Source organism: Ptychodera flava, chromosome 21 (assembly GCF_041260155.1).
Source record: "Ptychodera flava strain L36383 chromosome 21, AS_Pfla_20210202, whole genome shotgun sequence".
Classification (NCBI taxonomy): Eukaryota; Metazoa; Hemichordata; class Enteropneusta; family Ptychoderidae; genus Ptychodera; species Ptychodera flava.
Window position 1 is genome coordinate 7,696,411 of NC_091948.1, and position 12,497 is coordinate 7,708,907.

General features: G+C 36.1%; 1 protein-coding gene across 1 annotated transcript; it reads right to left on the reverse strand.

Moving 5' to 3' along the window:
* Positions 1 to 439: 439 nt before the first annotated feature.
* LOC139121271 (sorting nexin-24-like) lies at positions 440 to 11,160 on the reverse strand. The gene is made up of 6 exons (XM_070686012.1): positions 10,925 to 11,160; positions 8,364 to 8,447; positions 6,099 to 6,203; positions 4,288 to 4,373; positions 3,931 to 3,960; positions 440 to 3,263 (listed from the first exon to the last, which is right to left on the reverse strand). Exons 1-6 carry the CDS (start codon positions 10,985 to 10,987, stop codon positions 3,125 to 3,127), a joined length of 507 nt encoding a protein of 168 aa, XP_070542113.1. The 5' UTR covers positions 10,988 to 11,160; the 3' UTR covers positions 440 to 3,124.
* Between the last annotated feature and the right edge of the window lie 1,337 nt (positions 11,161 to 12,497).

The following is a 12,497-nucleotide window of genomic DNA, read 5'->3' on the forward strand; positions in this document are numbered from 1 at the left end:
GAATTCTGTGTCAAAATTATCACTTTCTCTATTTTTGTACTGTTGCAGTACTCCGCTTCAATCATCACACAAAAATTCCAACAAAATGGTCACAAATCTACAAAACCATAGCAAGACTAGCATTGGAAATTATGTTTGAAATTCAAAGAATAGATTGCATTGAAGCCCTTGAGGCAAGACTGAAGACTACAGGGACACTATGAATAATTTTACAAATCAACATAATCCTAGGGGGTCAGGCTGCTTCATAAAGCTATGGGAGGGCTCCCAAGAAAACCAAATTTTTTTCACATTGAAGTGTGGGCCCACTTTTGTTCAGGTGTGCAGGTAGTTTGTGTAGTCCACAGAAATTACAACCAGTTCCATTTTTTCTTCATAAGTAGATTATGCATCAAAACACTGACAGGGATTTCAAAAAAAGACACATCCAAGAGGTATGGAGACTTGTGAATAAATAACTTTATTGATGCTACAAAATAGAATCAGGGCATTTACAAGAAACACATCCTAGACAATTCAAATGAAAGACTTTGCTGTGGTTACTTTATTTTGGGGAACAGTGTAACATAAGTATTGATTGGCCTATTATAGGCTTACTGTGAGTATCATCAGAAATTCCACAAATACTTTTCAAAATAGATCCTGAAATGATCTTGCAAAATGTATCAAAGATTGTGATTGGCTGCACCAGAATGAGGCTTGATTGATAAGTATTTGGGTGCAAAGTAGATCTGTGCAATGGCATTACTTGACAGTGTACTGCTTTTCCACTGTGACTCTGCTTGCTTTCGCCCGGTCTTTCCTGGTCTACCGAAAAAAGCAGATACAAAATATTTTCTGAGCATGACATTTCACTTACACCGTGAGACACATCCGTTACTGGCAGTGGCCAGTTTCAGGTTTTCTCATCACAGTGTTACGCTGAGTTTCTCGGCTCAAATGAAGATCCGGTGAAGTAACTGCCAATGCCATGCACTGCTGTCGAATCTGAAACTGGCTTCAAATATTTAGGAAACCAAAAACTGCAAACTGTTTACCATAAATAGTGGAGTTGTTGACATAAAAATTGCATAATATCAAGGGCAACAAATCTCAATAAATAACAAATGATTTTGGTGATATGTTTGGTCATTATCAGAATTTTTCAATGAAAGGTGATCAAATCAACGTTTTTACGTCACAGTCAAGGAACATCTGCATATGCTTATAGTATTCATTATTGTAAGTCTACAATGAATGTTCTGTCTCTTGTTCAAAAATCAAGATTTTCTCTCAAAATTTTTGTTTTCAAAATGATGAATATCCAAAAAGAAGATGGTAAGAAAGAGCGTAGTATTGCAAAGCTTCCATTATTGAAACTGCAGTGAAACTTTTAAGATTATAAGAATACTTCTTCACAATGTCTACAGTGCCCAACACCCTCCATGACGTTAGCCCATTGGTCAACATGGATCAAATGTGTAGGACTCTAAAAGAAAGAGAGGGCTGAAACGGTGTAAGATGTCAGGCCGTGTAACATAGCAAAGCAAGATTGCTGGCTTCAACTCCAGGTTTTTGCAGAAGAATCAAAGCGTTGCCGTACCAGATCATGCAGATATCAGAATACGTTTTATGTACAGCGAAACAATGGCAGTCAAGTAATATAACACTCAATAAATTTTCTCATAAAAACTATAAAATCTACAACAGTGTTCGTAAATGGTCCACTGGGTGCACAATGAAGATTGCGAAAAAAAAAAACCGGAAGGTAACGTGAATTTTACAGGAAATGAAACTTTTGCAAATTTTGACTGAAATGAAACGTGACGCACATGCAAAGTATCATGCTAAATGAAAATGATACGATGAAATTTACACATTTTTTCTGATAAAACTTACAACAAGAATTGCTCCGTTACACCACTTTAAGGTGTGTACTTTTGAGAAATTGCAAGAAATTACATTCCAAATAATTCGCTAGTACATTCTTCACACAGTCTTATTAACATTGCATTGACACGGCTTTTGAAAATTTGGCGGTACACACACAGTACAAGACTTTGAGGATGAAACTTCTCTACAACAACAAGCTGATTTTAGGGATCCAGTCAGTGCATGGTGAGACGTTTGCCACCTCTATGAATAATTTAACAAAATTTAACAAACAAAATTCAAGTGAAGTATAAAATTGTACAAAATACACAAATTCAGAATTACTGAGCATGTATTAAAATTTTTTTCAAAGGGAAGCCATAGACTTCATGAAGTTATCAATATAAAAACTAAGACGCAATAACAAAGACGGCTGAAAATTCAACTTGCTCATACCAAATTAAACTATACTGTTTCAACATTTTCAGGTACAAATTTCAAGATGACTTTGAGTAATGGTCGATGGTATAATCATCTTATCCCACTCCCTCCCCTCCCCCACCCCCCCATTGGTATCTACAGAGTTCCAACTTTGCTGACATAAAGTAATTGGGTTGTTCCAAAATGATATGAAGGGGTGAGTACACGCAGTGTGTGTGTTGATATCCATCAAATCTCTCCCAATACCTCGATTCACAGTGTTACTCTGTGTTCAGTAATGATACAACCATAGCACTAACCGTCATGACTTCAAGAACATTTTTTTTTGCTAAAAACAACCAAATATGCCGTAAACTCAATTATCCTCAAAATTCAGGCAGACACATCTCTGGGTTCTTCACGTCAAGGAAGCATATTATCGACCACAGGCAGCACCGTGCTGTACAATGGTTCGAACTAAACGTATGTCATTCTGTAAATTCTTTAAAACAAAGTCAAATGACTAAATTATAAATGTATGCTAATTTATGCAAAAAAGGATAACATTGACAGGCAAGATGACATCACAAGTTCAGGTGTTTAGAAAGCCTGGTCCTATTAAATATGAATCTCATAAAAGTATACATATTTTTTTTAAATCTTGATGTTTCTACAAAAGATGGTAGAAAAATTATTGGTCTATGTGTAAAATGTCATTCCTGAATCTTTTATGACACAAGTTATGTGTGTTGAGGTCACTCAGAGGCCATCTGAGGACGTGGTGGTCATCTGAGGTCACTTGGAAAGTCTTCAGACAAGATTAAAAATAACTCTCTGGTGGGTCAATAGGAGGTCAATGCGGGTTTGCTTCCACTGTGTCATGGTAGAGTCCCTGTTTGACCCCTTCCGATATGATGTCAGGCAATCCGTCTTCCGTGCTGGTTGTGAGATACGGATCCTCTTCGTACGTCAACATTGGCTGGTGCGTAACACTGCCAAGGAAAGTTAATAGAAAGGGTCAAAGTTCAACAAAACCCACATGCCTGGCATCGTTACTAGTGAAAAATGTCTTCACTGGATGCAGAAAATAGCATTTTGACCTCTTACCCTCTGAGCTAGCTCCCTGGGAAGCAGATTTGAGTAATTACCTAATTTTGTTGGCTGAAAAAATTTCATAATTCTGCTGCTGTTAATTTGAGTTATTGTATGTTCCGCCAAATGCCAGACACCAATACTTGAGATTAAAATTGGTTTTCGAGGTCAGAGGAATGCGTATAAGGTGACATCTTTATTTATACATTGCATTTCATTGCTATATCACCTTCACCTATCCCCTGAAGGAAAGAAATCCCTTCTCGCCAGACACTAGCATAAAATATGTTCTCTTCTGCCAAGGCCATTCGTGTGAGGAAAAGTACGGAGAGTCTTCAAATTATTATTATCAGAAACATACATTTCTTTACAACTGGTGAAATAAATCACACATACTGGATTATCATTATGAGATAAGAAATATGTAGATACTCCATTTGATTTCAATAAGGGTAAAAATTCGGCGTCAATTTCTGACGAAATCAATCTGGCCGACAATATTTGTCCATTGAAAAAACTGAATTCAACTCAAAGTGTGGCACTGCTGTATAATGATTCGTCACTTACCCATTTTCTCCATCCAAGTCATTCAACGAGCTGGAAGAGATAAAAATATGAATTCAATGTGCATCCCTGGAGACCAGTAGGCTTCAGTTCAAGTTCAATTGCAGATCACAATCTCGGTAGAAGTCTGCATTACTTTAGTATCACAGATCAATGCATCATGGAAAACTATACTGAATGTTGAAGACTTTATCATTTCAACGAAATTCTTGCACTGTATTTGCATAAAATGTAAATGCAATTTTTTTTCACAAAATCTTCTCTACAGTACAAACTATATCTTAAAACAAAACATCAAACATACACACACCAGCACTTCCTGGCAAGACGACAGAAGAAAGATAAAGAGATTATACTTACTCATAACTGAGTGATCTGGAGGGTAGGTTGCTAATTTGAAGAAACAACAGCAGTGACTTGGGAAGGATGTCTTGTTCCATTAGAGACTGTAGATCATCAAGAAGAATAGCGTTAACGCAATGCAGTGACTCTGTGTTTCCATTTTGATGACAGTCTAATGATATTAATATGAACTGAGTCCAACTCAGTATCATATTGGTCAGTATTTTGAACAAAACCTGGATAATATCCATTGACGTGTTTTACAGCAGTCAAGTACACAGGCACTCAGAATGATAACTGTGGGCTACATCAATTTGATGAGTTGCTTGTCTTTTCTGATTAATATATGATACAGTCATCCTGCCTTATACTGTACTTTCTGTGTTCACATGTATGTCATTTTTAGGCAGACTGTAAATTAGTTGATTTTTCATAAAATTAATTAGATATCACTGACTGATATGCACAACACTTATCCAATGTTTACATTTTGCCTAGACGCCAGATACATGGTGAGATGTCAATATACAACCATAAACTTAGAAACCCTATTGGGAAAAGTAAAAATTCATTTTGCAACAAAGACATTTGTATACTATTACTATTACTATTATAAAGTCCAGATGGCAGGAACTGTCTGTTTAACATGTGAATTATTTCACAAACTTAATACTGCAAGAGCTTAACATTGATAACATTATGGAACATAATTTGATTGGAGACAACAGCTGTCAAAAAATCGCCTTTGAATTGTTTTCAAATGAATTCTTTACCAGAGTTTTACACCAATACAAGTTGCCATATCAAATACTCATTAAATCACTGTGTTATTATGAACTCAAACTTCATGCAGTTGAAATAATATCACCAAAAATAAGAAAAACTTGTGAAAGGATCTATTTTTGCTCCTTTCAACATAATCTGAAAAAGTAATAGTATTACCATTCCATGGAATCTTCATGCCAAATTTCAGAGGAAAGAAAAAATCATTTGTAAAAAGATTTTTTAACAAAAATGCCAAAAATATTCTAAAAATCTTTTCAATGTTCATTTTATTATTATTTGAAAATATATGTATAAGAACATCTGTTGGGACCTGCAAACTAAATTTCAAATCAATTGGGCAAACTATTTTTGAGAAAATATTTTCACCTAGAAATTGACTAAAGAAGAAAAAATTTACAAAAAAAACAATATTGAAGATATTGCTTTGAAAATTTAGAAATTTACATAACCCTACCATGGACAGCTAAGAATTAAAAATCAGAGGAATTTTGACTGGTACTTTGTGAGTGCTAAGTTCTTTACCATTTTCACCTTTCATCTAATTTACATATTGTTTACATGAACATGTTCAATTTGAACAATTCACATCTCCACCCTATGATGCATCTGCACAACAAATACTAAGATGGAAGGTGTCATGGTTCTGAAGTTATGATATGGACAGACATACATACACACATACAGACATACATACATACATACATACATACATACAGACGACAGACATTTTTCTAGCCTATATGAATAACTTCCATATATATAGAGTGATATGAAAGCTAAAAAATTCACACATAAAAACTAAACGCAAGTGTATTGAACATTTTTGTCTGAAACTCACTAATATAACATTTTTCAAACACTCCCTAGCAAACTATCTAAATCTGTAATGCTTTGGAAAGCTGTGGAATTCCTATACAGATACAAGTATGCGCATGAACATTAACTACAGATAAACAGAATGAGCAGATAAAATACAAATTTCTAAAGGATCATAAGAAAAGAGAACAGCTTTTCAAAATTGTTCAAGGTTGAGTTCAACACACCTGTAAATATGTTTCTAGACCCTGTCGTCTTTGTTCAAGTACTTTGGAACCCCAGTTTCTCACTCTCTTTGGAGGGAATTCTGGTGTTTGTATTGTTTTCTTGAGCTGCAATAAAGCATAGACATGAATAATTTTGTGTATATTTTGGGAGATTTTTAAGCTGAATTCATATCCATATATTTGGGTGCATGTGTAACATCTTGCAATGAGGGGCAGCTTTGACGAGAAACATGATATTTGTGTGTGTGTGTGTGTGTGTGTGTGTGTGTGTGTGTGTGTGTGTGTGTGTGTACTGTTACTTCACTGTTTGTGCTGACATTTCTTAGCCCTGTTTTTTACAGGAAAATTACAAAAATACGTTTAGTGCTTATTTATGACACTCACGATTGAAGGAAAATTTAAAATAACACGTGGACAAAATTCTGGATAAAAATGTTTATAAACCACTGGAACTAGATGGAAGAGCTCCAAGTTTTCTTGAAAATATCAAAATTTTGGCAAGAGTGGAAAATATGAAGAAGCAGAAGTGGCAACCACAATGTTTTGGCAATTGGAAAATTTTTGGAACAAAAAGGATTTTTTACTGCCTGCTTGCTGTTCTCTGTAATAACAGAGCCATTTTTGCAAAAATATTTGAAGATAAAGATTCATTTAAATAGCAGAAACTGGGAAGCTCTGCATTTCTGACAGCAAATTATTGAAATAAATTGTCTTACGATCAATGTTTACCAATTTATATGGGTCTAAGTATGCCAGTGGAAACCAAGTTTGGGCCTGGTACTGAGTGTGGGGATACGTCTTGGATATTTACAGAATGATTATTTACAAACGTGTAGTGATAGTATTACAACGGTAATGAATCTGCAAATTAATTCAGGTAGAATACAGTTACCAGAGCTAGAGCTGCAACACTCATGATGACTTGTAAAAAAAATAAAACCTGATGATATGAAGGCCAGATATTATTTCAGAAAAGCACATTATGATATATATGTAGGGGTTTCAAATTCAATAATATGTCGATTTCTAAATTACAACACAAAAATTAAGAATTTTTTTTCAATATTTTAAATCACAACAGAACATTTCACAGACATCCTGTTAAAAATCAGACCAAACACTATGGACAAACAGGCTATACTCATGGATTGTTATGAATTTATTGAATAAATGTTTTAGGGCAGACAGCCTGCTATGTACAACCAAAGAATAATAAATATCTGGACTTCTGGCTCAGACGGTCTGATATGTACAACCAAGGAATCTCAAATGTTTTATTGTTGTTCTAGAACTCATGAAACTGTCAGTTCGATCTGTAAAAACAGATGATGTATGGCCATGTATACCTGACATTTGCCGTGAGTAAATATTTGTCAAGCAATTTCTCCCGTTGCATATTGTTATGAATAAGTAGTGTTTTGCCCTGCAGCCGATGAGAAATCTTTGAAACGAATAATGTGACAAACATTTTGTTATTACCATTAAAACAACACGCCGTTTTTAGAAAAAAATAACAGCAATTTAAGGCCAAAAAAAGAAAAAGAAATGTTTCTGGTCAGCGCGCGCGTCACTTGAACAACAGCGCGTCACTTTTTTTCTGTTTGTGGCCGGCGGCCGTGGCTGACACCAAACCAAAATGGCTGAAGAGAAAGAGAAAATTCTTTGGGGGGCATGATCAGTGACTGCATGAACAGTATATATGTGACTATATTGATAAAACTATAAAACTGACCCTCCTCCCTCCCTTGAGGGAAAAAAAATAAAAATAAAAATAAAATAAAATGCGCGTCGCCGCACCATTTTTTAAAGAAAGACCTGACCAGAAACATTTCTTTTTTTTTTGGCCTAAACTGCTACACTTTGTCTCTGCCTGTCTCTTTAAGATCTCTTTTAATACAAGAATGCAGAATGTGTACCTAGCAATTAAATAGATTGTGTACTTGAATCAAAAACATTGATCCTGGCCTAGTAGAGTCAGCAACCAAACACAGGCAATAGTTGCATTCAGTTACTAGGAATAATACCCATTGGTACACTTTTATCAAAATGAGGTGAAAATTTCCGACTGCTGGATCGTAATTGAGGAAAACACCCTGAACAGTCCCTTTCCAAATCTATTTATCAGATGATGTTGATCTTCTAGCTTAAAACACATGACAGATATCACATCATAAATCGAGGAAGTTATTGGTGAACTTCACCACCAATATCATTCTCCTCCATCCCGGATATTGAGGTTCAAAGGTCAACGACCACCAACTGTACCTGTTTGTGCAAAGCATGATATTCGCTGTATCTCTTCTCCACTGAGTGACTTCTTCCTGAGATTGTTATGACTGTCTTGTATGCCTTTCATAAAATAAAGAATCAATAATTACATTCAAATGTTACCACTATTGGTCTCAACATTGTTATCGTAATACTTGCCTCACAACTCGAACTTTAATCATTGTCTTTCACAAAAAAGAACAAAAAATCAAGGGTCAATGTGCAATGTTTGGAATTAGAAAACCAAATCATCTAGAATTTACAGATATTTTAAATTCAAAATGGCAACAACAGTACACCCTATGTACTCTATGAGTACAAAATAATTTTTGAATTTCTGAAAAAATAACATGGTGAAAACTTTATTCTGCAGGATTGCAGGATTCAAAATGAGTTCATACAAACAGCAGACCAGCAAAGCAGTTGTAAAACTTTTTGAGTCCAACTATCTGTTACCAAGACCCATTCTACCTTAACTAAGTTGAGGTAGTGTGTGACTTGAAAGTGAAAGATCTGAACTTTTGCTCAAACTTTCCACAGTGAGACTTTCAACATTCTCTTACCAAATCAAGAATAAAAATCACGGTTCAGTGCAAAGTTTGGTACGAGAGAAACAAATTACCCAAGATTTACCGATACTTGACATTCAAAATGGCTGCCATCCCTGTGTTAACTCTATGGAGTGAAATTTTTGATTTTCGTAAAAACTAAGATCGTGAAAATGTTTCTTACTCCAAGAGCTTTAAAATGAGCCCCCACAAGTGGTAGACCAGAAAAGAATTGTAAAAGTTTGAGAGTCCGAATATCTGTCTCCGAGGCACATTCTACCTTAGGATGAAATACATATGACCTTCACTTCATGTCTATGGTTCAATGGTCTCTTGATATACATTTTATTTTTTATGTACTTTGCTTGACACCATCATTACAATAAAATCGCGGTGAAGATTGAATTTTGCCCTTTCTTATTTATTGAAGAGAGGAGAAAAGAACACTGTAGAAGCTGAAAAATAGTGTCAATGGTAAAAAAAATATGCGGGGAAAATGAAATGTTAAGATAATTACTCTCCAAGTGAATTTGTAGACATGTACATGTATCTGTTTATGTTGGTATGTACAACAGCATTTGTGTATGTCTGATTATGCAAATTGCATTATCTTAAGCTATGGCGTACCCTTGAAAAAATTAACCCTGTGTTGAAATCATGTACTTTGAACTTGCTGTTGGTTCTAGTGATATCACTCCTGCAGAAAAGATGAAATAATACCGGTACTTCAGCTATTGTCCTGTAACTACATGTAAGTTTGACCACACCAAAGTGAAAGTTTCTCAAGAGTAGCAATGCTGTACATATCTATCTGTTCTTTAATACATTAAATATTGTCAGAGTCTGCTTGGCATGTGATAATTTGCAGTACATCTTGGGTTACATGTGTAAAACAAGATTTGTTTTGCACTTGGACTTAACTAAACATACCCCCATAAAATCATCTACAGCAATTGAATACAGCCGCTTTGCTGGTGAGAGATATATTTCCTTCATTTTTAGTTTTGGGGCATTGAATCGACTAATATGTTGTCTCCTTTCACTGAACATATCTGAATCGTTCATACCCGTTTGGTTGGATTTCCCATTGTTGTAAACTATATTTTTCAGGAAAAAAATAATCCACCCACATTTTCTACATGACTCACGACGTCTGATGTCCTTTTGGCTGTCATTGCAGAAATCTATTGAAACTTTCACACAATCTCTGTTCTGTATTTTTTTGTTGTCATCCTGTTCGCGTTGCTCACGAATGCAAACAATGGGGCATGGGACATTCATATGATTTGAAAAGCTGTCAGACTTTGCACTGTGGTCGGGTCAGAGAACTGTCAAAACTTCAATATGTTTATTCATTCGCCGTACTAGTAGAATGGCCTTGACCTGATCGGCTACTTCACTTATTAAAAACATGTTTATAATAAACTGGTGTATGGTATTTCGTAAAATCATTTAGCAAGTAGGCCCAATCTCTTAAAATTAGTAAAATAAACACCAGAAGCAACTATTTCACGTTTCAATTACTACTAATCTCCAAGATTGGCAAACGAAACCACAATAATTTGAGTTGCTGATTGTATTGATTTCAAGCCCAGTCATACTCGATTTTGTAGGTCTAATGCGAAAGCCATAATTTTATTGCAGTATGTATGTTCAATGGGAAACTACATCAATTACAACGGCTAGACATGACAAGGACATTGATGAAGCCAGAGCATGGGAAGCCAGTGACGGCAGTGAAGCAAAACGACATTGGCGTTGGGATCGTACGTCCGGTCCCCATTCCCTGAATCCTTGTATTGCTCAGTACACACCATGGCTTGAAGCCCTACCATGCTGAGAGCTACTTTCAGATACACTCACCATTGACTTTTGAAGTGTACTTACAGTGTACCCTAGTCATTTCCTTACATGTAACACTGCATTTCATTTTAAAACTGAATCTGTGTTTCTGAAGACCAGTTCAATCCATTCATTGACCGGCCTTCTCTGTAGTTAAGTTGTACTCACCGTATACGGCCTTTCGTCTTCGACAACAACTTGTCTGAAGCTAGGTATTGACACCTTTATCATGGCTGTTGACGGCAATGTTGCGTCTCAGGAAAACGACCGCCTACATATGATATATCCTGCTTGAGTCGCTTGAATAATGTGTCATCGATGAGGGAGTAGATCTATGGAGAAAACACTTGACACCTATATTTACACTACCAGTGTTACCAGAAGGAAACCATTTTTAGGTTAGTGACTGCCCTCACCGGCTAAGATTAAATTTACTTCGGCCATTCTATATTCCGTCGCGGGCGGCGCACTTTTTCCGTATGCTCATCATGTATCACAGAGGAATCGTGGGTCCAATGCAAGCTATCACACTGTCAATAGCTGAGCAAGTGGTTTTATGATGGGTTTTATGTCTTTTACGAGCTGGTTTGACTTCGACGACTTTTCGCTCCGTCATCCACAGAAAACTCGTCAGAAGACCACCAGCATAACTACAGGCCCACAGCTACATGTAGGTGCATTTACTGTGAGAGACAGACATGGACATGTCTAGAGAGCGAAATATTGATGTAATGGTCAGAGGTACATAAGTGATTTACTACGAAATTTAACACGTACAGATAAGCGTGATTGCTTTACAAATCACATCAATGCATTGATTAATTATCATGCAATGGCCGAAAAATTAACTAAATTTAATATGATTATACAATATATCAGAGATCACAATATTGTCGTGAAAGTTTGAAATTGTTGAGTGTTTTTGTTGTTTTCGTAAGCTGCATATTTTGCATGCTGTAGCTTCATGTTTAAATAGGATTCTAAACTTGTTTGACATCACCGTGCGAACGTCATCGAAAACCAGAATTTGTTTCCACGCATGATCTTGGAAAATTAGCCAATGACGTTCATGTTTATTCTAACTTTGATACAAAGTTCTGTGCTGTCTTTCCCGCCGTTTTGGGAAATGAAAGCGAGGTTTTCCACGTTTTGTTGTTCTTCGAATTTCCATGTAACATGAGGAGTTTAGGATCCTCTCTCCAGTGTTTTCAATAAATAGTTACGTGTTTATTGTTAACTATTTGCGAGTCCAGTTGTCTTCTGACGTCCGATATTAAAGAACCTCCCCCACGCCCAAATATCTTGCTTTCTCATGGGCACCGAGTCCCGAGGTATAACAAAACAGCGACATTTAGTGACCTATACCATAGACCCTCGAGAAGAACGTTTTTCTCGAGGGTCTATGCCTATACCAAACATATTGTCTGAAACCCTTAAAGGGAAACAGTCGCCAGAACTGCACCTGTGCGAGTTTCTTGTTTGGAAAACATATATTTCGTGCACGATATCTAGATGCACCTCATCATCATAGCTGCAACATGTAATTTATATGATGTAGATTTTGACAGACATGTTTTAACTTTCATTAATCGCCATCGTACCTTGGATACAGTGTTTACATTGCTCGTATGGGTCCCACGCGACCTTTGAGCGCAGTTCCGACGACTGTATCCCTTTTAGTATTATAAAGGCACCATCTCCAAGAGCATTTTACTCAGTGCAGACGAGTGCCACTTAAGTT